The sequence below is a fragment of the Aspergillus novofumigatus genome (assembly GCF_002847465.1).
Source record: "Aspergillus novofumigatus IBT 16806 chromosome Unknown P174scaffold_1, whole genome shotgun sequence".
NCBI classification, from domain to species: Eukaryota; Fungi; Ascomycota; class Eurotiomycetes; order Eurotiales; family Aspergillaceae; genus Aspergillus; species Aspergillus novofumigatus.
Window position 1 is genome coordinate 772,371 of NW_020194274.1, and position 23,037 is coordinate 795,407.

The following is a 23,037-nucleotide window of genomic DNA, read 5'->3' on the forward strand; positions in this document are numbered from 1 at the left end:
CCCGAGACAGATTTTGCCTCCTCTTTGCCTCTAAATGAGTTGCTTTTTTTCCCGGAGCTGTGCCTAACCTCAGGCTAACCTCCAACACCGCTTTTACTTACCATTACCCGGCCCCCTCTTACCTAGATACCTAGTTACCTACGCTCAGTACTGCTTAGTCTCTCCTCTTCAGTACACCCGACACTCACTCAAAGTCCTCTCTTATTCTCCTTCCTCCTCTTCCCTTCTTCTCTTTCTCCCCCAATTTCCACCTTCCGATATCAAGGCTCTGCCCTTGGTTTTCGTTTTCTTTTTTCCTTCTTGTTTTCAACAGCAGGTACTTCTTTCCTGTCTGTTAATTCCTACGCGTCTCATCTCTGCATTTTCGACGTGTCCCATTATTAAGGTGAGTTGGCCTCCGGGTCTCCTTTTCCCTCTCTTGTCCCCTCCGCCTTTTCTTCGGTCGGGCCTTTACAGTCGGAATCAATTGTCCTCATCGCCACACCCATTCCGTCTGCAACAAAACAACAAGGAGTACATTTTTTCGACATTCTACTCTCACTTCTTTCAAACTCCTGCGTTTATTTGGTGGCCTTTCTTCTCCTATTGAGTCGTTGAGGCGTCTCCTTCCGTCACCAGCTTCCCACCCGCAGCAGCCTCATTGCCATTCACTCACTTTGCCAAGCAACTACGCGCTGGAGGCTGGAGCTTGCACTTTTTTCCCATTCTACCACTCTCAATCTCTTCTCTTGTTCCTCACAGCATTGACTTTTTCCATTGTTTGACCCCATCGGACTCGTCTTCGTTGGATTTGTTCGCAGCATCGTCAACTGTTTTGACCAAGAACTTACATTTCTTCTCTACAGTCTTTGACATCATCTCCAGTCACAGCTTTCAGCTGTGCCTAACAATCGACAGCCAAGATGACGACCATGGTTAGTATTTACATCAATGTATCCTTCGACCCTTGTACTCTGTACTAATATGGTCACAACACAGGATTTGCGAGTCGGTAATAAATACCGCATCGGCCGTAAGATCGGAAGCGGTAGTTTTGGTGACATCTATCTCGGTATGGGCATTGATACTTTTTGAGGGAGTTCGGCTGGTGAGCAACCGTTTACAAAAGGATACAGGTACCAACATCATCTCTGGGGAAGAAATTGCCATCAAGCTCGAGAGTGTCAAGGCCAAGCACCCCCAACTCGAGTATGAAGCTCGAGTTTACAAATCGCTCGCTGGTGGTGTTGGAATCCCATTTGTCCGCTGGTTCGGTACCGAATGTGACTACAACGCCATGGTCATCGACCTCTTGGGTCCCAGTTTGGAGGACCTTTTCAACTTCTGCAACCGCAAGTTCTCCCTGAAGACTGTGCTTCTCCTGGCAGATCAACTCATCTCCCGTATCGAATACATCCACGCCAAGTCCTTCATCCATCGTGATATCAAGCCCGACAACTTCCTGATGGGTATCGGCAAGCGTGGAAATCAAGTCAATGTGATTGATTTCGGTCTTGCCAAGAAGTACCGTGATCCCAAGACGCACTTCCACATCCCGTACCGCGAGAACAAGAACCTCACCGGAACGGCCCGTTATGCTAGTATCAACACTCACCTCGGTGTTGAGCAGTCTCGTCGTGATGATATGGAGTCTCTCGGATACGTCATGCTCTACTTCTGCCGTGGCACTCTCCCTTGGCAGGGATTGAAGGCGGCCACCAAGAAGCAAAAGTACGACCGTATCATGGAAAAGAAGATGACTACTCCTACCGAGGTCCTCTGCCGTGGATTCCCCAACGAGTTCTCCATTTACCTGAACTACACTCGCTCCCTGCGTTTTGATGACAAGCCTGACTACTCCTACCTTCGCAAGATCTTCCGCGACCTGTTCGTCCGCGAGTCCTACCAGTACGATTACGTGTTCGACTGGACCGTCTACAAGTACCAGAAGAACGCTGCCATGATTGCGGACGCCACCAATAACAAGAAGGACAAGGAGGCCGACGGCCGCCAAAATGCAGCTGGAGCTCAGGCCCCCATGGCTACTACTGCTACTGCTGCCAAGCCTGGTGCTATCTCCAGCCAGCGTCGCAAGGTCCTCGATCATAACACGCTCAACAACACCCCTGACACCAACCGTGCTATGGGAGGGAGTGACAGGATGTGAGTATCTGAAACCTAGGTTCCGTGTAGGGAACCCCTTTCCTCTGCGTTTGGTGTTCAAGATCCGCTCTGCGCGTGGAGGTCTTTTTCAGTTTCTAGAATCTGACTAATCTCATAGTCTTCGGCATTAGGCTGCGCTCTGCTTCCAAGGTTGCTGCTTCAGGTGCTTATGGGCCTGCCGGTAGCCGTACGAAGCGGGACGATGGATACGGTGCTCAGTGGTACTAATTGTGCAGCATGGCAGCGTAGCTTGATTTTACTCGTCTTTTGATCGTATTTCAGCTTCCTGCATGCCAACAACTTACACCAACTTCGAAGCCCGGGACCTACTGTCATCACGGTACCTGTCTGCATCGTGCAGCAATCTTCTCGGACTTCTTTTGCCTTGGATCTCCATTCTTTTTTTTCTTTTGTTGTTCCCGTGCACTCTATCAGCCCTTTATCCAGTCCTGATCGTCTTTCGATCTACAACGCTTCGACGGACCGCTCATCGTTCTCTACTTCGGCAAGTTCGCTTATCAGTCTTTCGTGTTTTCACTCGGTGGAGGCTTTTTCTTCAACGCTCGACAACCCCACCATTTTCACGACTTCTGTACTCGATACGCGGACGCTTTTTTGAAGGGAAATCGATAGCAGCCTCGAAATGCTTTTTACTGCGGCTATATTTTACCCGTTCACCCACCTTGGTCCAGTCACTCGAATTCGTATTTGAATCGGGATTTTCAGTCTCAGCAATTTGCCGGGTGGGTCGGGTGATAAGAGATGCATAAACGGGATCATCAGTATTGTGACGAAACAGCTTTATCAGAATGTCGACAAATGTCACTGGGAATCCTCAGATTGATCATCTATTGTCCCTGTTTCAATACTTTTCCAACCCCATCTTGCTCTTGCTCTTCCCATCGTCTTCTTATGTCCTGCATGCTTTCATGTACTTTCCATCGTTTTGCTTGTGAGTTATCGACGTGTCAACAGGGGACGGTGACAGAAGGAACGACCTGCGATGATGTGGTGGAGATGGCAGTTTCTGGGTGTCTACTTTTGAGGCTCATGCTGTTGTCCTTTTCGACAAACTTGTCTCACGACTGTCCGGTTATGAGGATTATGGGACGACTTGCAGTGGGTCAGGCACGAGGAAAATGCGTCTCTGCGTTTGGGTAATTGGCGACGGAAAATGGCTAGGGTCGCTTCCGGGGGGTATCGCGTCGATTTGTTTTCACTTTAACGGCATCTCATGGCTTCGATGTGTTTTTCCACGCTCTCTCGCATTGTGTCGAAGAGTCCAGTTGTGAGGACCTATCGCGAACCAACTCGAAAGCTATCGGCTAGGTTCTCTCATACTGTCTCTTCGGTCACTCAGATAATATTTCAGTCTTTTGTCGTGAATCAATTTCCTTCGTCTTTGCAATATCACTAGGCTGGCACCTTCGTAGTTGTCTATAGCTCCTTTTGTAGCTTCAGGAAGCAAATGCGCAAGTCATAGGTAGATTTGACGCAAAGACTTAAGTCTCTCATGGAGTGGTGACATCGATAAGCTACCTGGAAATCCTTGTCCTCGATTCGATCAGATTATCAGCGGCGATTCCCTTAGTTGCATCGATAATGAAGCTGCCATCATACCCACCCCGCGTCTTCGAGTGTTTTCAATATCTACATCTACATCTTCATCATTATGATACGCAGAATCATGCCATGCTTCTTAAAACCTTTGTGTCATTTATCGGGAGCGGCGAAATTTCGGTTGCTTTGCATCCATGTTATTCTAAGTTGTTCCTTTACTCTTAGTTTCTCGGGTTCTCCGAACAAAAGCAATTCCAAGGCTCAGCCCCATCAAATCTGTCTCCGTACCATCCTGACCGCTGTCTCCCATCGATAAGAGACGAAGTGTCTCAACGATTTTATCAACATTGTATTCTTACCTGCTCTCTTATAGGCTGATCATCCACTGCAAGAAGACGTGCTTTGGTTGAGAGAAGTGCAGAGATATGGACTACTCATTTTATTCCAATCCTCAGTCACAGCAACCATTCCCCATCTACGATCTCCACGGACTACCCACACCCGATCAGAACAACCCAGCGCCTCAGGGGGATGATATCAATGATCCATTCAGTTCTCTAGTTGTTTGCCTACGTTTCCCATTATGCTGAACTGATACTAATCCTGTCCTATCCTAGAATTATCATTCATTCGACCCTTCCTTTCGCATTCAGAACCCCGCCGCCCCTTCGTCCTTTGTCCCTCCACCGCACTCCCCACCTGAATCCTTCTCCAAACACTCTGTTTCGAGCAATGATTTCCCCAATAGCCATGCGGAGCCTGGATCCGTCGAAGGCGGCGATGATCAACTCCAGCATCGGAGCAGCAGCGAGGAAAAGGACAATCTGACTCCAGCACAAAGCAAGCGCAAGGCACAGAACCGAGCTGCGTATGTGATCCATTCGTTCTTGTGAAAGCGTTAGGGCTGCAATACAGGCCCGCGCTGAAAACATGCTGTGGAATAAGTGCGGCTAACGTATCCCCCATCGGTGCATCCAGTCAGCGAGCCTTCCGCGAACGAAAGGAGCGCCATGTCCGCGAACTCGAAGAGAAAGTCAGCACGCTCGAGCAAGAATCCACCACCCTAGCCGCCGATAACGAACGGCTGAAGCGGGAGCTGGCCAAGTACGCAACGGAGAATGAGGTTCTACGGGCTACCACGGGCCGATTGGCGAGTTCGCAAGGCCGTCATCTGGACTCGGAGCCAACCGTCACAGGTCCGATGAAGTACACCCCCACTGACTTTTACACGAATCTTGTGCCGAAGGGTGAGCCGGCGCCTACGCATCGGGTGACGATCTGCGAGAAGACGGGGGAGAGGCTCCTCGATGCCGGAGCGACCTGGGACCTTATCCAGGGGCATGAGCTGTACAAGCAGGGCCTGGTGGATATCGGGGATGTCTCTGATCGGTTGAAGGGGATGGCTCAGTGCAATGGACAGGGTCCGGCGTTCAGGGAAGGCCAGGTGCTCCGGGCCATTGAGGCGAGCGCTGCGGCTGGCCGCGATGAATTGATATGACCGAGGCAGAGGCGAATTTGGACTGAGCTATGATTTGGAAAATATATTTTGGCGCGTTTTCGAAGCTGATTATGGGAGGATACGGCGCTATGTCGGAGGGTGTTATTTGGCGCAGGAATCGTGTCTGGGATTGGTATACGCTTATCAAATGATCTTTCTCATTTATTTCCATCAATGCACGCATGAGTGCCGGGAAAGGGATATGAAGTAATGAATGCCGAGAATGCTAGCGTTTGCGGTTGCACTATCGGACGACTGAATGATTCACAATTTGATATATACATGCTTGTATTCATGAAGCAACACAACTGTGCTCTCCCGGTCACCTATCCTTTGACATGAACTTAAAGTCTCATTCTGTAAATGCAAGCGAGTTGATCAACAACCCCAGTTGAGCCGTGTCATTTTCGAGTTTGTCCCCATATTTTAACGTATGCATCGTATGTGTAAAAAAGAAGGACGATCCGTTATCAGATAACAGCATGATAATAACATGTTGTACTAGAATATAATTCGCGTCATTGTTCTCTCAATCCCAATCATCGTCGAAATCTTCGACATTCGCATTTCTGATGTTTGATGAACGCTCCTCGTCAAACGAGTAAGATCGCTTCTTTAGACGGACATCGCTTTCTTTCAAGGCACCCAGATCCACTAGCATTCGCTCAAGGTCTGCGAGACGACGTCAGCCAACATCTATACAACATTAACAATCAGCAAACGTACCTTCAAGCTTAGTCTTGGGTCCATTGAGCTCCCGTAATGTGACGAGCTGCCTTCTAATCTCTCCGTCCTTGTATACCAGAATCGTGGGCGTATTCCGCTCCGGATACCCTTCAATGCACATATCGCCGCGGATCTCGCAGAATTTAATGTCGCCGTATTTCATAGCTAGTTGACGCCACAGGTCGGACAGAATCCGCGACTCGACGTTCCCGCTGGTGGATGTGAGGTGGACGAGCACGAAGGATTTGCTGGAGGCTTCTGTTACCTCGCGGGCGTAGTCCACTTTTTGTAAGGGGTAAACTTGGTTATAGATGCTGGTTTTTTGGAGGGTAGAGAGTTCTGCGAGCCGCTTTTGGCTGGATTTGGTCAGTACTTGAATGCTTAGAAAACCGCAGCTGGGATACCGGGGTTCTCATGGTTGACGATGTACCGGTATTGTTCGAGGAATTCTTCGTCTTCTTCATCTTCGAGATCGTGCAACTCATCTAGGTCTTTGTCTTCGAGTCTGTTCTCATGTGCTTTTCGTTCGGCCTCCACGAGGGCCTCTTGGATCAATGGTTCAGGGTCCTGGGGCTTTTCGGGGATAACGCCATGCTTGCGGAGAATGTCATTCCTATGGCGGGGTGAGTGATTATCGGGGCTTTGTTGAGGAACTTGCGGAGATTGATTTTGCCTACCACTCGGTGTCCTCGTTGGGGTTTACCTGGACTTCCATGATGAGATGTAAGTTGATCTATCGTGAGAAATAGAAATCGCAAGTTTAGAGAGAATGATAGCTCGCATGCAATTGTTTGTTGAGGCTCCCGAGTACCTGAGATGATGATATGATGCATGCCGCGTGTTTGCTCTGTTTGCAGCATCAGCCACAGTGGCTAGAGCACCCACAGACGCGGAAGGCCACCTGGAGATTGTACAACGGCGTTGGGAGCTGCTTTGGCAACAACCTCTCTCCATTCATGCTCGATTCTCCCCTGGAACAGGGTCAGTAGCCTTGCCTTGAGATTGGACACTGCTCCTACTGGTCTGGCCTTTTATTTTGTCTCTTTTAACCTCACCCCTCGCGGATAATGAGGGCGCGTTAACCGTTTACACCGCCTGCACACCCAATTGCTACTGACTTACCCATAATACTTACCCGCCCGTCCTTAATTCCACTGTTGACTCCGGCGTAACCTTTACCGGTAACCTACACCAGAAGAGGGTATCAGAACAGAGCTCTCTGCTGCTGTTAGATCAGCAGCTTCTTTCACCATGAGTTACGTCAAAAAGGATGAGGACGCTGATCAGGTCATGATCAAGCTCGATCGGACCTCCGTCTTCCAAGATGGTAAGGGGATTATCAGTTCCCCTGAAGGTGCTACCAAACTAGCAGGAAATTAACTAATTATTTTCTTCTCTTTGTCTGTTGATAGCACGTCTCTTCAATTCCTCTCCAATCTCCCCACGAAGATGTCGAACCCTCCTGACCAAGATCGCCGTCCTCATGTTTACGGGGGAGCAATTCCCCACGAACGAGGCGACCACTCTGTTCTTCGGCATCTCGAAACTGTTCCAGAACAAGGATCCTTCCCTGCGACAAATGGTCTATCTTATTCTGAAGGAACTAGCGAACACGGCCGAGGATGTCATCATGTCAACAAGCATTATCATGAAGGATACCGCTGTTGGTAGCGACATCCTCTACCGAGCAAACGCCATTCGGGCTCTGTGCCGCATCATTGATGTGAGCATCCTTCGTTATACTACGTTTGTTAGGCTTAGTAGCTGATGCAATTTCTAAAGGCCACCACCGTGCAAGGTATCGAGCGATTGATTAAAACCGCTATTGTCGACAAGACCCCTTCTGTCTCCTCCGCCGCCCTGGTTTCTTCATACCACCTCCTTCCAATTGCGCGCGATGTCGTCCGTAGATGGCAGAGTGAGACGCAGGAAGCTGCATCCGCATCGAAGTCGTCGACCGGTTTCCTTGGCTTCGGCGGCAGCTCTTCGAGTCACGCTATCTCGCAATCAAACTTTATGACTCAATATCATGCCATTGGTCTCCTGTACCAGATGCGCTCGCATGATAGGATGGCGTTGGTGAAGATGGTTCAGCAGTATGGAGCAGCTGGTGTTGTGAAGAGCCCCGCCGCGCTGGTATTGTTGGTGCGATTAGCAGCGAAGTTGGCGGCGGAGGATCCAGGCCTGAGGAAACCGATGATGCAGATGCTCGATGGCTGGCTCCGGCATAAGCATGAGATGGTCAACTTCGAGGCGGCAAAGGCAATCTGCGATATGCGCGATGTAACCGATGCGGAAGCGTCACAGGCTGTTCATGTTCTCCAGTTGTTCCTCTCTTCTCCCCGCGCCATCACCAAGTTTGCTGCCATTCGTATCCTCCACAACTTTGCCAGCTTCAAGCCTCATGTTGTCAATGTGTGCAACCCTGACATTGAATCACTTATCTCCAACTCCAACCGTTCCATCGCCACTTTCGCCATCACGACACTGCTCAAGACTGGCAACGAGGCCAGTGTTGACCGCTTGATGAAGCAGATCTCTGGTTTTATGGCTGATATCACGGATGAGTTCAAGATCACTATTGTCGAGGCTATTCGGACTCTCTGCTTGAAGTTCCCCAGCAAGCAGGCCGGTATGCTGGCGTTCCTCAGCGGCATTCTCAGGGACGAGGGTGGATATGAATTCAAACGGAGTGTCGTTGAAAGCATGTTCGACCTGATTAAATTCGTTCCTGAGAGCAAAGAAGACGGTGCGAACCCCCAACCCTACTATTTCCCCTCCTTTTTACCCTGCTTGTTTGGCAACCCAACTAACAATAACTAGCCCTTGCCCACCTCTGCGAGTTCATTGAGGACTGTGAATTCACCAAGTTGTCGGTCCGAATTCTACACCTTCTCGGTGTGGAAGGGCCCAAGACATCTCATCCCACTAAGTACATTCGCTACATCTACAATAGAGTCGTCCTGGAAAATGCTATCGTACGAGCTGCCGCTGTAACGGCCCTGGCCAAGTTTGGCGTCGGACAGAAGGACCCTGAAGTGAAATCCAGTGTCTCCGTCCTCCTTACACGCTGCCTTGATGATACGGATGATGAGGTACGAGACCGAGCTGCCCTCAATCTTCGTCTTATGGCGGAAGAGGACGAGATGGCCGGACGGTTCATTAAGAACGGTATGTATAAGTCGTCTATTTCAATCTGATGTTTTCGAAAAACTTACATAACTAGATTCTATGTTTTCACTTTCTACGTTCGAACACCAGCTTGTCATGTACGTGACATCGACAGACAAGGAGACATTTGCCGCGGCTTTCGACGTTTCCACGGTTCCTGTTGTCACACAAGAACAAGCATTGGCCGAAGAGAGGACCAAGAAGCTCACAACTGCAACACCCACCCTCAAGGCTCCTTCTGCAGGCCCTCCCAAAGGCAAGGCCAACGGCGTCGCCGAGGCGGCAACCGCAGCGGCAACTCAGAAATATGCCGAGCAACTCATGCAGATTCCCGAGCTCAAGGCATACGGAACTTTGCTGAAGTCCTCTGTGCCTGTTGAGCTTACTGAGAGCGAGACCGAATACGTGGTGACAGCCGTCAAGCATGTTTTCAAGGAGCACATTGTGGTGCAATACGACATCAAGAACACTCTGCCCGATACGGTACTTGAGGATGTAACGGTAGTCGCCACTCCTTCCGAGGAAGAGGTCCTGGAAGAAGAGTTCATCGTTCCCGCTCCCAAGCTGGCTACAAATGAGCCTGGTATCGTATACGTCACCTTCAAGAAACTCGCCGGCGAACACAGCTTCCCTGTCACATCATTTACAAATATCTTGAAATTTACCAGCAAAGAGGTCGACCCTACCTCCGGAGAGCCGGAGGATAGCGGATATGAGGACGAGTATCAAGTCGAGGACTTGGAGCTTACTGGCGGCGACTATGTCATTCCCACGTTTGCTGGCAGCTTTGACCACGTCTGGGAGCAGACCGGCGCGAACGGGGAGGAAGTCAGCGAGACTCTGCAACTCAGTAACACGAAGAGCATTTCAGGTGCGTCTCGAATTCGATGTTTCAACGTGAATCCAATTCAATATACTGACTTGACTGCAGATGCCACCGAGCAATTGATCACTGCCCTTTCTCTCCAGCCTCTAGAAGGCTCAGATGTGGCTCTTAGCAACAGCACACATACGCTCAAGCTCTTCGGAAAGACTGTGTCAGGTGGTAGGGTTGCAGCTTTGATCAAGATGGCTTTCTCGAGCAAGACGGGTGTCACTACCAAGATCACCATCCGAGCGGAGGAGGAAGGTGTCGCGCCTGCTGTCATGGCAGCTCTTGCTTAAGGTTGTATATTGTAATGGGTGCACGTTTCAGCAGGCGTGCACTAACGACGGATTCTGCATTTTCATGAGACCAGAACCATTTCCTGCGTTTTGTTCCTCTTTCCTTCAATTGCCAGTTTCTACCTATAATTGAGGTGTCAAGCTAGATGCGATGATTATTTTGTGTAGTTGCCAAAACCCGTTATCCGCTTGGTTTCTACATCGTCTTTGATACTTCTATTCCATACCTATTCCCTGTTTTCTTCACCTTCTGGATGTTCCGTACACTTGGTTCTTTCACCTTCTCATAGCATTACCGTCCCAGGAGGGCAGTATTCTGACTTGAGGATCCTTAGTTAGACCTTGGGTGTACTTAGTCGTCGAAGAAGCAAATTGATCAAAAATGTCTCAAATCCCTGTTTTTCCCCGTTGACAAATTCTGTACAGTGCTACTCTGTAGTCGTGAAAGACATTGTTATCGTTCCCTCTTGATACCATGCCTTCTGTCTGAATGAAGCCATTCCACGAAAATGCAAGGTCCCAAAGCTGTCCATGAAAATGCTCGCACGATAAGACTGGCAGAGCTATAGCTTGATCTCTTTCTAACCTTGTTTCTGATTAAACATCTTTGTTGTTCAAGAGTTGACTGTGTCAGCCCTTTGAGCTTTTGTGTGAGTTTGCTGCTCGTCGGGAAAAGGATATATGTCTACACAGCGAGCGAGGAATTCCGCGTCAAGAGCCCTGCATCCGTACTCATGAAAGGAAATCTTCTCTGAATGAGCTTCAGGAGATTGATGATTCAAGCGTCAGAATTCCTTAGAGTAAATTCTGGGCTTGTCAGCCGATACATGATAAGCGGGTCATGCATTTGGCAATACATTATTATTGATATATTCATTCTAGCTGTGAAGCAACTGTGTCTAGAGTACATGACGTGGATAAAATGTAAAGAGATATGCTGTAAGTTCACACTGGCGAAAGTCACTTTTGTTATCATGGAGGTAACTGTGTACCAGGGTCAAAAGTCATTATCATGGTCGTCTGCGGCGTGTAGATGTAATCTCATAGAATCCGAGCCATGCCAGTCACATGTAATATACTCCGACTTCAGATTCGTCCACCGCGGTCGGCGCACCTTGTTCAGCTCTCTGCTTAGCATGTTTATGAAGGACATCGTCAACTTCTTCGTCTTCGACAATGCGCTGGTCGGTGCAGAATATATCCGAAAACCCGACGGAACAGACGTTACTCAGGCCTTTGTCCAGCGCCATGATTAAGGATGCCGTTTCAAAATGGAGTACTGGGTCCAAGTGAGGCATGTCGAACTCGAGCACTTCAAGAGCCAAAGGAGGCGACAGGAAGTATAGAACATCGAAGAATGTCTCATCTACCATATCGCCGGGGACACTTAGATATGTCAGGTTGGGTAGGAATGCTGTCACAGCGTTGATAGACCCAGGCTCAAGCCCACGATTTGCATAGGATATTGTAAGGTCCTTTAGAGTCTCGCTCAGCTGCGGACTACTGAGCAAGCAGGCAATGCTCGTCACCGACAAATCCGTGCAATTCTTCAAAGTCAAGCTGGTGAGAGCAGGCGGCCAGGAAAATGAGGGGATCGTGGTGGCTGAGAAGTGACCGCTCAGTTGCAGTTTATGAAGGAGAGGAGGCCATTCTGTTCGTGATGAGTCCGGGACATCGAGATTGGTTGAACGGGGAAGTCGAAGGGTACGTAGTCGCGGCAGACGACTTAACGCTTTCTTGAGATTGGCGAAGGGAATCGGATCCGCAACCAGAGAAAGATCAAGATAACGGAGATTCGTGCATTTTGACAGAGCAGGAAGGCTGTTGACACTGTAAGTCATGTTAGCGGCGAACCTCGATTGATGGAAGCTCGAAAGCATTATAATGAGAGGAAAAAAGACAAGTCCAAACGAGGGATTCAGTACTTACGCAAATGACACTCTTGGAGCCAGGAAAACTTCCAGGTTCTCCTTGACTCGACCAAGCAGTCTAGCAGTCACGCTGTTGGAGCTATGGTGCACCAGGCGACTGAGATCCAGGCGGCGGACAAAACTTCCCAGATTCAATTTATTCCTCCGTCCACCGACTCCTGAGCAAGTTGATACAAACTGCTGGAAAGAGTTTCCGATATGTAGCCGGGGCTTTTCATACAGAAAGGAGACGGCTGCGGAATACCACTGATGCGATACTAAGCAGCATGCGTACAGCGCCTCTTGACGGTGGGCTTCATCTGCAGCCACAAAGCGGACGATTTGCACAACTATTTCAGTAGGTAGATAAATTTGGCGAGTAGAGTGCATCAGGGGCGTATAAAATGCCGAATGCCATGATACTGGCGCAGAGTAGAGAGGCACTTAAAACGAAAAGCCGTGTAGAGAGGTAGAGGGGCCGTTGATGTTGGCCCGATAAGAGATTAAATAACCGGGGAATGATCTCATTGTGTCGGTCCGCTGCCGCTGTCCGCTGGTGACTCCGCTTTATCTCCCCGACTCCGACCCGAGTCAATTCACTTTCTACACTCAATTGCACCGTTGTCGGTTTATATTTATGTTAGTATATCACTGACACACATCTTTGATTAGCTACGTTCGCTTAGAATGAGACCGCAACCTCTTTGGCGCTCTCTTGGACGATTGCAGAGCGCCTACTCATACTCTTGTCGCAGAGCCATCCACACTGCCACTTCCACATCTCAGCTGCCAGACTTTGCATTTGCATTTGAGTAAGTCCCAGACCATCGCAGTTTGTAAATACCCTCGCTAACCACATTGTGACGTAGCATCGATGGTGTTCTCCTCCGGTCCTCCAAGCCCATCCCCGGTGCGGCCGAGTCGCTAGCATTGCTTAAGGGCCAAGGAATTCCATTCATTCTTTTGACAAACGGCGGGGGGAAACATGAGACAGAGCGAGTGGCGGAGATCAGTGAGAAGCTCAAGGTACCCTTGGACGCCTCGGTCATCATCCAAAGCCATTCTCCTTTTGCAGAGCTTGTGAAGGGGCCTGATGAACACAGCTCCTTGGAGAATAAACGCGTGCTGGTTGTCGGAGGTGACGGCGATGGCTGTCGTCGGGTTGCGGAGCAGTATGGCTTCAAGAATGTGCTGACCCCTGGCGATATTTTCATGGCCAATCCTTCCATTTGGCCGTTCTCCACAGTTTTCAAAGACTACTATGAGAAATTTGCGAGGCCGATACCGAACCCGCTGGACCCTCGGGACCCAACCAAGGGATTGAAGATTGATGCCATCTTCGTGTTCAATGACCCCCGCGACTGGGGGTTGGACGCTCATGTGATCATCGACCTTCTACTATCATCGCAGGGTGTTTTGGGCACAATATCGGACAAGAATGGGCGAACGGATCTCCCAAACAGGGGATTCTTGCAAGACGGCCAGCCACATCTGTACTTTTCAAATCCCGATTTGTGGTGGGCAGCGGCTTACCATTTGCCGCGTCTGGGCCAAGGAGGTTTTCGCGAGGCCTTGGAAGGCACCTGGGCCGCGATCACCGGAGGGCCAAGCAAAGGCGTTGAGCTGAAAAAGACAATCATCGGGAAGCCATACCAAGGAACGTATGAGTTCGCGGAGCGACAACTGATGCGCAATCGCACAAGGATCTTTGGGACGGATAGTACTAAACCATTACGGAACGTTTATATGGTTGGGGACAACCCAGAGTCCGATATCCGAGGCGCAAACAGCTACCGCAGCGGAAATGGCAGCAACTGGCATTCAATTCTTGTGCGCACTGGTGTCTACAGAGGAGGAGAACCCGCTTGGACTCCAGAAGTCATCGTTGACAATGTACAAAAGGCCGTCGAATGGGGAATAAAGTCTTCTGGGTGGAAACTCACCAAGTGAAGGACTGGATCAACTGGATGGTTCAGTTTCTATAGAGCGAACTGCATGCATTATGGACTATTCGAGTGGAAGCGAGCATATATAATTTGGCAGACCTGCGTTATAATAGGTCTATATCTGAGATACCACAGACTTCCTGTATTGGATTTGCTTTCGGAAGATGTAGCGTTATCCAGAACCGATTCAAATACATTTCTTTCGCCTTTGTTTATAGCTTCAAACATGCCGAAGATAACCGTACAAGTTGATCCCTATCGCATCGCGGCCCTAGCACGTGACTCAAATGGAGCCCCTCATAGGGCTTAGGGCTAGGATGGGCTGGCGGGGTGAGTCGGAGCATCTCATTGACTCATGAGCTTGAGATAGTCATAACAACGCCCACCTCCCCCGATTCAGTCTGCAAACTCCGTGAAACACCAGCGACCATGGCGGACTCCGAATTGCCCGTTCGCCCCAAGCCTGAGGAAACCCCCGCGGCCGCCCCCGCCGAAGGAGCTGAAAAGGGTCCCAGCAAGAGTGCCTTGAAGAAGGCCGCAAAGGAAAAGGCCAAAGCCGAGAAGGCTGCGGCTCGTGCAGCCCAGGAAAAGGCTCAAGCTGCTGCTGCTGAGGCCAACGATACCGCCAAGGGTCTGTACGGCCAGCTCCCTGAATCCGAAGATGTGGTTCCTTCTACGAAGTTCTCCGAGCTCGGCGACGGCTACTATGAGAAGGAGGTTACCGTGGTGGCTCGTGTGGACAATGCCCGTGTTCAGAGTGCTAAACTTGCTTTCCTGATGCTGAGGCAGCAGGGAAAGAAGGTACAGGCTGTCATTGCGGCTGCGGAGCCCATCTCGAGACAGATGGTCAAGTATACGGGCGGTCTGAACGTCAACTCCATCGTCCAGGTTACCGGTATCGTCAAGAAGCCTGCCATCCCCATCTCTTCTGCTACTCTTAGCAACCTCGAAATTCACATTCAAAAAGTCTACATGATCTCAGAGGCCGCCCAGATGCTTCCTATGCAGGTTAAGGATGCGGAGAGACCGCCTCCGGAGACGACTGAGGAGGGCAACCTGGTCGACGCAGAGGGCGCTCCTATTGTGACTCTCAAGACTCGTCTGGACAACCGCGTTCTTGATCTACAAACAGAGACTAGCCAGGCCATTACTTGGATTTCGAGTGGTGTTGCGGAGCTGTTCGCAGAGTACATGATCAAGAGCGGATCAAGGTGGATTTTCACTCCCAAGTTGGTCGGCGCTGCCACAGAGGGTGGCAGCAATGTGTTTGAGGTCAAGTACTTCAAGCGCAACGCCTACTTGGCGCAGAGCCCCCAGCTGTACAAGCAGATGTGCATTGCGGGTGACATGGAGAGTGTCTTCGAAATTGCTCCTGTCTTCCGTGCTGAAGAGAGCAACACGCACAGACATCTGACCGAGGTATGCTAATAAATCTGTTTTGTTTGAGAAAGAATCGATCCTAATCAATTCTCAGTTCGCCGGTCTCGATTTCGAGAAGACATTCCGCAGCCATTACCACGAGGTCTTGGAATTTGCCGAAAACCTTCTCGTCTTCATTCTCTCCCAACTCAAGGAGCGTTACAAGGATCAGATTGCCATTATCCAGAAGACATACCCCAAGGCTGGCGACTTCAAGCTTCCCAAAGATGGCAAGGCGCTGAGACTGAACTACATGGATGGTGTGGCTCTGCTCAAGGAAGCCGGTGTCGATATTTCTGAGCAGGAGCGATTCGAGAACGATTTGACCACCGCGATGGAGAAGCAGCTGGGTCAGATCATCCGCGACAAGTACGAGACTGATTTCTACGTGCTGGACAAGTTCCCTATGGCCGTCCGGCCTTTCTACACCAAGGCCTGCCCCCAGGACCCCAGGTTCTCCAACTCTTATGATTTCTTCATGCGTGGCGAGGAGATCATGTCTGGAGCGCAGCGTATCAATGACATCAAGGAACTCGAGGAGTCGATGATTGCGAAGGGCCTCGATCCCAAGCAGGAGGGCTTCGAAGATTACCTGGCTGCTTTCCGCCAGGGCTGTCCTCCTCACGCGGGTGGTGGCCTGGGCCTGAACCGTATCGTCATGTTCTTCCTGGGCCTGCCTAATGTTCGTTTGGCAAGTCTATTCCCTCGTGATCCCCAGCGCCTGCGCCCTTAAGCATTTAGTTTAGCTAGCGACGACATTACATACCCGTGTGAACAAAAGTATAATGGGAACCATGAGACTGGATAAGCCGCATAATCGTATTCAGAGACTATTTCTGATCAGACTGTCTGCGTAGTGTTCTTTCCATCCAGGCCATTGTGGTTGCCAAGGGGCCTAAGGCATCCGTTGAGCTGCCCTTTTTAAGAGGTGGCCCAAGCTCCCGAGGCTGGAACTTTTTGGGTCGGAGGATCATGAATCCTGTAGCATCAGACAACACCGCTCTGAAACGCAAATCCACATCCAAATCATGCCGGAGAAGCGGAAACCACCCACGTCTGCCTCTGGTTTATCTCCTTACTCGAAGCGTCCCCGTCCATCATATGCAGAAGAGGATGATGCCGACGAGATGATGCCCGCCGTGACGCCCTACGAACGCCCTCGCAACCACCCCGTGTATGGGCAAAAGAGCGCCTTTCCAGGCTTGGACGTCGAGGTGGAGGATGAGCTGTTCTACGGTGATGCAGAGGATGGGATGGAGTATCTTCGCATGGTCCGGTAAGCTTTTTCCCTTTCGGATTCTCGTCAATTTTTATTCCTGTTCCCCGCTTGCTAAATGTCTACATGTCATTTGCCCCATGTATAGTTCTCACTCGCGACGAGCATTTGATGGTTTCGAGAGCTAATCGCCGGCCAATGACTCTTTCATGAGAGTACAGATCCGAAGCTAACTCTTTACCTTTCCTGTTTACCGCACCCAAACCTGCCGAGACGCCGACAGAGACGAGCAAAGATGCGATCATAGAAGAGCAAGAGCCCGAACCAGCATCTGCGCCATTGCGCGACGGCATCTTCGCAGACGGCGTCTACATGGCCGCTCCTGCCGAACCGGAAATTGCGCAAGCAGCCACGGGACCACAGGAAGACGAATACTCCGACGCGCAGTCGAGCTACTACAATCTCCTCCACCATCGCTTTCTCCTTCTCCGATCCATTCTAAAATGCACACCACCATCGAGCGCGATTGCTGCACTGGACGATTCGCATCCGATCAGTTTCCCCCGACATTCGAAGACTGCTCGCAAAGAGTGGAGACGGCTTCTGTTGGCGGTGGACCCGCGGACGGTTCAGCTGGCCTGTATGGATATGGACAGCGTACGGGGTGTGCTGGGCATAATGGCCAGGCTGATGTCCGAGAATGTCAGAAGCGGGGATGCGGAACGAGTCAGACGGATTGGAGCCTGGGCTTGGGGACTGTTGGGCAAGTGCCGCGATGTCGGACAGCTGGGGACCGAAGAAGTGGGCGATATTCGAGATTTGGGCAAACGGGCCGTGAAGATATTACATAAGATGAGGGAGGAAGATGAGAAAACCAAAGCTGCCCAGCGAGACGGTGATCTGTCCAACGAGGAATCGGATGATGACGAGATTCCGGAAGACGACCACGCACAGCCCAAGGATGCTCAAGAGAATGATCTCGCCGCTGAGCAGACTGATCATGAAATGCAAGATGCGGAAAGGGAGCCGCCTGCAGAAGACCTCGACGCAGCCAAAGCGCGTCTTCAAGCGATGCTTCAGGGCAATGAAAATGAGACGCTTGAACCCGACAAATCAGACAATGTCGACGTCGCCAATAACGCTGCAGAGAGCCCAAAAGACAGTGCTATTGAAGTGGCGATGCAGACCCGTGCAATGCTCGACATGATTATCACCGTTGTTGGCGAGTACTTTGGGCAAAGGGATCTTCTCAAGGAGCGGGAGTTGTGGATTGATTCCTCATTGCCTGCCACATAGCGTGATCTCGACGTAATGTCGTATTTGAAAAGCTTCTAGTCAGTCTTTTACACTGGCAAATCCGAGATACCCAATTTGACATTCGTCGATAGTTCAGTTAGTGTCTACCGACCATGCAACAGTCTTCTGTTACCTACTGCAAAGCGTAGAATATTGTATTTTCTGAACTTAGTAAATAAAATGCATCCATCTGCTTCAGGAGCCGTACATACAACGAAGATGAATATCCTGACATCTATCTGCTGGTCCTGATTTTGCATGTGGTCTAGTATAATGAACAGTGGACGAATGACTCTTTGCGTCATTGTTTAGGCTGCGCGCCCCAACCGACTCTTATCTCCGTCCGTCATTCATCCTTCCAACACCCATGCCTCTCCTCATCACCTCAATTCCAGCGATTACCGAAGAGGGTTATTTTGTTCTCTCATGTCGATGAAGACAATACATAGATGAAGCAGGTGCATAACTATTAACCTGCATCTCCGGTAAAGCCGCCGCCATGGCTCCCAAAGTCGAAATCTCCATCCCAACCGCTACCACCTCACACACCTCACCCCCTACACAATCTACAACATCACCCTCCGCCTCCCCTGCGCTCCTTCACCATCTCCAAGCGCTACTCCGACTTCGTCGCCTTCCACACCTCCCTCCTGAACCAAACCAACGCCCCACCACCAGCCCCCCTCCCTGGCAAACACTGGTTCTCCAACACGGTCTCAAACCCAACCCTCCGGGAAGAACGCCGGCAGGGCCTCGAATCCTACCTCCGCGCCATCAACGAAGCAGACGACCCCCGATGGCGCACCTGCAGCGCCTGGCGCGCGTTCCTGAACCTCCCCAGTTCCGCCGTCGGCAACGGCAACGGCAGCGCCACGACATCCGCCAAGCTGCATGCGGCCATCACGGAGCCCGGCGCGGCAGGCACCCAGAGCGCGATCACGGACCCGACGCTGTGGCTTGACTGCTACCGCGACATGAAAGCGCATCTGCATGATGCGCGGCTGCATCTCACAAGACGGGACCAGGAGACGACGCCGCAGAAGCAGCATGAGAGTTCTGCGCGAGCGAAGAGCAGTCTTGTGCGCGCTGGAAGTCTGATCGGGGCGTTGGAGGACGGGCTGAAGAATCTTGGGGATGCGAATGCGGATGCGAGGTCTTGCGCGTCTGGGAAGAGGGGTGCTTGGGGAGGAGGGAATGCGCTGGGCGATGGGGAGATTCGACGGAGGAAGGACTTGCTGGTTAATGCGAGGAAGGAGAAAAATGGGCTGGAGGATTTGTTGAACGCGATGGCTGCTAAGAGTCGGATTGATAATGCGGTTGCGTCGATACAAGACAAGGAGGCGTTGGTTGGGTCTGCGAGCCGGAAGCCTGCTCGTTCGGGGAGGGTGCTGGGCAAGGAGACGGAGCGGACTCGCGAGCTGGACAATCAGGGTGTTTTACAGTTGCAGAAGCAGACGATGGAGGATCAAGATATGAGTATTGAGGAGTTGCGGAAGATTGTACAACGCCAGAAAGAACTGGGGATTGCTATCAATGCTGAGCTGGAGATTCAGAATGAGCTTCTGAAGCTCACGGATGAAGATACTGACAGGTACGTCTCAACCATGGTTTCAGTTTTAATAACCCATTCTGACGTCTGTCGCTTAAAGGTTAGAAAAGAAGATCGAAATCGGGAAGAAGAGGGTTGGCAAAATATCCTAATTTGGCGTCTCACGGGCACTTCCACTTCTACGCAGTTCTATCCATTATTTCTGAACCATTTAGAGGAGCGACTTGCAAGTTATTTTCGGCAGTTGAGCGGTTATCACTTTGTACTATCTTTAATCTACTCTGGCGGCATCACCGTCTGAAGGCTCGTCAAATTGGTATCTATTGTCATTCTTTCCCGTCATTGCTAGCTAATAAATCCTGCATCAAGATTTGTCGGATTGGGCCGACAAGAACTGGTAGTTAAAAGAACGTCAGTATATGATTCCCGAAGTCAATGACATCGAAGACTCACCTCCTTCGCCTGTTCCTCAGTCACGTCTGATTGATCAGATTCACGCTGGCTAATTAGCCCCAGCTTACTGCGTCGAAGTAGCCACCAAAGTTCTCGCCGATCCCCACCGAGTTCCTCCTTTAACAACTTGTCTTTCAGCTGCCTTAGGAAGTCATTGTACAACGCGGGCTCCTCGAAAGAAATTAGCTCCTCTCGCATTACTCCCATCTCCTCAACGACCCTGTCATAGTTCGCATCACCAAGACTATTCTTGATCTGATCCTCAATGATTGACGTCATCTGCTTCACGGCATCTTTGATCGTCTCGATGGTTTCTGCCTGTGTCAGAGCCTGTTTGAACTCGGGGATCGCATTTGTTGGAGAGATTCTGGCGCGTTTTTCTTGGTGAAGTAAAGCATCAACGTCGAGACCAGAAAGCGGTTTCTCGCTCTCACGAACACGCTTGCGTCCCTTAACTTTGGGCGGTACTAGAAACTGGTCAGCAAGTGGTGACCCCTGCCGAAGGAGACTGCTTGGAGCGAACCTTTTTTGACATCGGCAGCCTCCATAAGCTTTTGTAGATACGCTTTTGATTTCTCTACCAGGTCTTGTGGCGGCTGAGAAAGCTTCGTTAGATTCTTCGAGGGCGGAGGCACTGGATCATCTGGGTGTATAGCACGGTAACGGATCGCAGAATCAATGCGATGTAATACCGGCGAAAATGAGTCCTCGATGGGAAGGCCCTCTACCGGATTCCTGGAGGCACGTTAACAAGAGAGTGCAGAATGGTACTAATCGACGGACTTACCCATCCTCATCGGTATCAACAAGTTCCATGCTATCCACATATTCACTCATTGCATCAAGCAAATCCTTGTTCGGCAGACTTCGATGCTCGGTTACTACTTTGCCAGAGACAGTGATTACCTTGTCCAGAGGAGGGAAACGATACGTTCGGACGTCTTCGGCGAATGGTAGCTGAACCTCGAGGAGGCACTCATAGTCAGGTTCAATTGAAGGAGCAAGCAACACCATGACGGGAGGCTTGTTCTCTTTGACCACCAATCGAGCTACAGCATAGCACTCTAGTTCAAAGAGAGCATGAATGAAGGATGAGAGCGCCAGTGAGGCTTTATCATTGCCACGTTGCCCGATGATAATGTTGGTTGTCGACATGTGCATATAGCGATCATACTAGAACAGACCATAAGTTCCTACTTCCCAGGTGAAAATCAGAGGAGTTAAACTTACTTTGTCAGTTTGTATGAACCCAACCAGTTCCAATGCTGCGTATGTTTCGAGTGTTGTGATGTTCTCGTCTGTCTCGCTGATATGTACTGCCGTCCGTCCGTATTCGTACCCCTTGGCTAGTTCCTCCCGCTCCACGTCTATTTTACCCCCAGGAGCATTCTCATCAGGGACCTCGTATGTTCTCAGGTTCCTGACACTTGTGAGAGCGCCCCCCTCGGGAGGGGACTTCGGTGCTTCAGACGATTCGCCTTGCTCTTCTTCAGCTCCCACGTCTGAGCGCAGCACAAAGCTACTTGCGCTTGGAGGCTTCGCCACATATGTCCGATAATACCGTTCGACCGGTATGCGGAGAGCAGTGTCATACTCTTCCGGATTACCTAGTTGTAGGAATCCTTTGAAAGTCGCTACCGTTCTAACCTTCTTGACCCGTGGAATGTCCATCTCTGAGATAGCTTGTTCCAGCGTTCCATATGCGCCGTCACAATCTTCAACCAGTCCGCGGAGAAGAGCCTCATTTTCGGCCTATAATTCTCAGTCAGAATGATCACTCCCGGTAGCACGACAAGGCTCTACCTTTCGCGGATCCTTTCCTTCCTCTTTGAAGCCATACTCAGGGTCGTCAAAGTCGGTGCCTCTGGAAATGGTTAGCACATTGCCTCTCATGTTCTCTGCCGGTATCGCTGACAAGACAACCAACTCGATGTTGTCTTCCTTGATTTTCTTCGTTATCTGGTCGAGATCCTCATTGCTCATCCATCCCAGGCCGTTTGTGACCAGCACAATCCTGCGTTTGTACTTCAATTTCTTGCAATATGTGACGATCATTTGGATAGCCAAAATGATGGCGGAAATCGCTTGAAAGAGTCAGAGTACTTGCCGATATCCTGAGTAACGAAAATATGAGGAAGTTGTTTACCATCTCCCTTATCAGTCTTGCTAGGCTTGATTAAAGCATCCAATCTTCGGATATCTGGCATAAGAAACCTGGTACATTAGATGAGTAAAGGTAGCCTGCGTAAAGAAGAAACATACTGCTGAATCTCAGAAAGCACCGATATGTGTTTAAAATGAGGGTCATCATCAAGTTCGTTGGAGGTCTCTGTTCTCCTGCGTTAGTACAGAACATGAGACGACACTTGATGACCTATTGGCGTCTTACCATCTGTTTTGAGGCCAATTACACCGATTGTGGCTGTTTTGCGACCTGTGGCTACCTAATTACCAACGATTAGCCGCAAGTTCATGACATCTCATGCTTAATAGGTATCCTTGCAGTTGCCGTGATGCGATCCCAAACATATTGCATGGCCCATTCAAGATCCGTCATTGATCGGCCATTGCGCTTCTCCCCCATGGATTTCCCTACATCCACGATATAGACTGTTGCTTCCTTTTCCGCCATGATCAAGATGCTCTAGAAGAGAAATTGAGTCAGGAGATGGAGGAAGAATGAGCCAGATAAAGGTTGCTCATTGATGCATAGACAAACACGACGCTCCAGGCAGACGCGCGATATTTCCCAATTGGGTGTTAGGCGGAACGCGAAGGCACATGACATCATGATTGGAAAGGTGCGTCGGCATTTGCACATGGTAAGTGTACATACTCAAGCACCAATGAAAGCCGTTGCAACAATTACCTTTCCCCGGAAGGAGTGCGTCGAAATATGTTCCGACATTCCCCAGCTCGCCACCTTCGGACAACCATCGACCCCGGTCTATCTTCTCTGCATCAGAAGACCCCAGCTCGTCCCTTGA

The 23,037-nt window shown here is 50.3% G+C and overlaps 10 protein-coding genes across 10 annotated transcripts; 7 read left to right on the forward strand and 3 right to left on the reverse strand.

The window, feature by feature from the left end:
• Window positions 1-963: 963 nt before the first annotated feature.
• Window positions 964-2,370, forward strand: P174DRAFT_363436 (casein kinase 1 family protein; the record flags this gene model as incomplete). Its single annotated transcript, XM_024821921.1, has 3 exons — window positions 964-1,051; window positions 1,116-2,142; window positions 2,274-2,370. The coding sequence occupies 3 exons, from the start codon at window positions 964-966 to the stop codon at window positions 2,368-2,370; spliced, it is 1,212 nt and encodes a 403-aa protein (XP_024686766.1).
• Window positions 2,371-3,781: 1,411 nt separating this feature from the next.
• On the forward strand, window positions 3,782-5,200 carry rsmA (putative bZIP transcription factor (Fcr3); the record flags this gene model as incomplete). The annotated part of the gene is made up of 3 exons (XM_024830934.1): window positions 3,782-4,265; window positions 4,320-4,570; window positions 4,618-5,200. The coding sequence occupies exons 1-3, from the start codon at window positions 4,128-4,130 to the stop codon at window positions 5,198-5,200; spliced, it is 972 nt and encodes a 323-aa protein (XP_024686767.1). The 5' UTR covers window positions 3,782-4,127.
• Window positions 5,201-5,421: 221 nt separating this feature from the next.
• On the reverse strand, window positions 5,422-6,641 carry P174DRAFT_381469 (phosducin family protein; the record flags this gene model as incomplete). Its single annotated transcript, XM_024823077.1, has 4 exons — window positions 5,422-5,872; window positions 5,927-6,282; window positions 6,357-6,539; window positions 6,604-6,641. The coding sequence occupies 4 exons, from the start codon at window positions 6,639-6,641 to the stop codon at window positions 5,730-5,732; spliced, it is 720 nt and encodes a 239-aa protein (XP_024686768.1). The 3' UTR covers window positions 5,422-5,729.
• A 213-nt stretch (window positions 6,642-6,854) lies between these two features.
• P174DRAFT_381472 (coatomer subunit gamma) lies at window positions 6,855-10,630 on the forward strand. The gene is made up of 6 exons (XM_024823078.1): window positions 6,855-7,253; window positions 7,339-7,649; window positions 7,709-8,675; window positions 8,750-9,097; window positions 9,153-9,968; window positions 10,029-10,630. The coding sequence occupies exons 1-6, from the start codon at window positions 7,178-7,180 to the stop codon at window positions 10,259-10,261; spliced, it is 2,751 nt and encodes a 916-aa protein (XP_024686769.1). The 5' UTR covers window positions 6,855-7,177; the 3' UTR covers window positions 10,262-10,630.
• Window positions 10,631-11,110: 480 nt separating this feature from the next.
• Window positions 11,111-12,641, reverse strand: P174DRAFT_446833 (F-box domain protein). Its single transcript, XM_024828625.1, has 2 exons — window positions 12,191-12,641; window positions 11,111-12,091 (listed from the first exon to the last, which is right to left on the reverse strand). Exons 1-2 carry the CDS (start codon window positions 12,559-12,561, stop codon window positions 11,326-11,328), a joined length of 1,137 nt encoding a protein of 378 aa, XP_024686770.1. The 5' UTR covers window positions 12,562-12,641; the 3' UTR covers window positions 11,111-11,325.
• A 115-nt stretch (window positions 12,642-12,756) lies between these two features.
• P174DRAFT_381478 (putative HAD superfamily hydrolase) lies at window positions 12,757-14,252 on the forward strand. The gene is made up of 2 exons (XM_024823079.1): window positions 12,757-12,983; window positions 13,041-14,252. The coding sequence occupies exons 1-2, from the start codon at window positions 12,859-12,861 to the stop codon at window positions 14,119-14,121; spliced, it is 1,206 nt and encodes a 401-aa protein (XP_024686771.1). The 5' UTR covers window positions 12,757-12,858; the 3' UTR covers window positions 14,122-14,252.
• A 226-nt stretch (window positions 14,253-14,478) lies between these two features.
• dps1 (putative aspartyl-tRNA synthetase Dps1) lies at window positions 14,479-16,349 on the forward strand. The gene is made up of 2 exons (XM_024831463.1): window positions 14,479-15,536; window positions 15,592-16,349. Exons 1-2 carry the CDS (start codon window positions 14,547-14,549, stop codon window positions 16,267-16,269), a joined length of 1,668 nt encoding a protein of 555 aa, XP_024686772.1. The 5' UTR covers window positions 14,479-14,546; the 3' UTR covers window positions 16,270-16,349.
• A 189-nt stretch (window positions 16,350-16,538) lies between these two features.
• On the forward strand, window positions 16,539-18,165 carry P174DRAFT_436566 (SIP1 domain-containing protein). Its single transcript, XM_024826079.1, has 2 exons — window positions 16,539-16,812; window positions 16,974-18,165. The coding sequence occupies exons 1-2, from the start codon at window positions 16,565-16,567 to the stop codon at window positions 18,046-18,048; spliced, it is 1,323 nt and encodes a 440-aa protein (XP_024686773.1). The 5' UTR covers window positions 16,539-16,564; the 3' UTR covers window positions 18,049-18,165.
• A 247-nt stretch (window positions 18,166-18,412) lies between these two features.
• P174DRAFT_436567 (Qc-SNARE protein) lies at window positions 18,413-19,950 on the forward strand. Its single transcript, XM_024826080.1, has 3 exons — window positions 18,413-18,559; window positions 18,663-19,639; window positions 19,698-19,950. The coding sequence occupies exons 1-3, from the start codon at window positions 18,548-18,550 to the stop codon at window positions 19,747-19,749; spliced, it is 1,041 nt and encodes a 346-aa protein (XP_024686774.1). The 5' UTR covers window positions 18,413-18,547; the 3' UTR covers window positions 19,750-19,950.
• P174DRAFT_436569 (ATP-dependent DNA helicase 2 subunit KU80) lies at window positions 19,895-22,751 on the reverse strand. The gene is made up of 11 exons (XM_024826081.1): window positions 22,554-22,751; window positions 22,440-22,494; window positions 22,313-22,379; window positions 22,197-22,264; window positions 21,966-22,134; window positions 21,854-21,914; window positions 21,281-21,802; window positions 20,838-21,223; window positions 20,574-20,785; window positions 20,051-20,517; window positions 19,895-19,991 (listed from the first exon to the last, which is right to left on the reverse strand). The coding sequence occupies exons 1-11, from the start codon at window positions 22,680-22,682 to the stop codon at window positions 19,962-19,964; spliced, it is 2,166 nt and encodes a 721-aa protein (XP_024686775.1). The 5' UTR covers window positions 22,683-22,751; the 3' UTR covers window positions 19,895-19,961.
• Window positions 22,752-23,037: the final 286 nt, after the last annotated feature.

What these genes read in the sequence shown, in the direction of transcription:
- P174DRAFT_381472 (XM_024823078.1), top strand. Translation starts at nt 7,178, where the DNA reads ATGAGTTACGTCAAAAAGGATGAGGACGCTGATCAGGTCATGATCAAG. An exon ending in CTCTGTGCCGCATCATTGAT is followed by an intron (nt 7,650 to 7,708) that starts GTGAGCATCCTT and finishes CAATTTCTAAAG; the next exon opens with GCCACCACCGTGCAAGGTAT. An exon ending in TAACACGAAGAGCATTTCAG is followed by an intron (nt 9,969 to 10,028) that starts GTGCGTCTCGAA and finishes ACTTGACTGCAG; the next exon opens with ATGCCACCGAGCAATTGATC.
- P174DRAFT_446833 (XM_024828625.1), bottom strand. Translation starts at nt 12,561, where the DNA reads ATGCACTCTACTCGCCAAATTTATCTACCTACTGAAATAGTTGTGCAA. An exon ending in GCTCCAAGAGTGTCATTTGC is followed by an intron (nt 12,092 to 12,190) that starts GTAAGTACTGAA and finishes CATGACTTACAG; the next exon opens with TGTCAACAGCCTTCCTGCTC.
- P174DRAFT_381478 (XM_024823079.1), top strand. Translation starts at nt 12,859, where the DNA reads ATGAGACCGCAACCTCTTTGGCGCTCTCTTGGACGATTGCAGAGCGCC. An exon ending in GACTTTGCATTTGCATTTGA is followed by an intron (nt 12,984 to 13,040) that starts GTAAGTCCCAGA and finishes ATTGTGACGTAG; the next exon opens with CATCGATGGTGTTCTCCTCC.
- dps1 (XM_024831463.1), top strand. Translation starts at nt 14,547, where the DNA reads ATGGCGGACTCCGAATTGCCCGTTCGCCCCAAGCCTGAGGAAACCCCC. An exon ending in CGCACAGACATCTGACCGAG is followed by an intron (nt 15,537 to 15,591) that starts GTATGCTAATAA and finishes ATCAATTCTCAG; the next exon opens with TTCGCCGGTCTCGATTTCGA.
- P174DRAFT_436566 (XM_024826079.1), top strand. Translation starts at nt 16,565, where the DNA reads ATGCCGGAGAAGCGGAAACCACCCACGTCTGCCTCTGGTTTATCTCCT. An exon ending in GAGTATCTTCGCATGGTCCG is followed by an intron (nt 16,813 to 16,973) that starts GTAAGCTTTTTC and finishes ATGAGAGTACAG; the next exon opens with ATCCGAAGCTAACTCTTTAC.
- P174DRAFT_436567 (XM_024826080.1), top strand. An exon ending in ACGGATGAAGATACTGACAG is followed by an intron (nt 19,640 to 19,697) that starts GTACGTCTCAAC and finishes TGTCGCTTAAAG; the next exon opens with GTTAGAAAAGAAGATCGAAA.
- P174DRAFT_436569 (XM_024826081.1), bottom strand. Translation starts at nt 22,682, where the DNA reads ATGGCGGAAAAGGAAGCAACAGTCTATATCGTGGATGTAGGGAAATCC. An exon ending in AAGGAAAGGATCCGCGAAAG is followed by an intron (nt 21,803 to 21,853) that starts GTAGAGCCTTGT and finishes TGAGAATTATAG; the next exon opens with GCCGAAAATGAGGCTCTTCT. An exon ending in CTGAGGAACAGGCGAAGGAG is followed by an intron (nt 19,992 to 20,050) that starts GTGAGTCTTCGA and finishes TTTAACTACCAG; the next exon opens with TTCTTGTCGGCCCAATCCGA.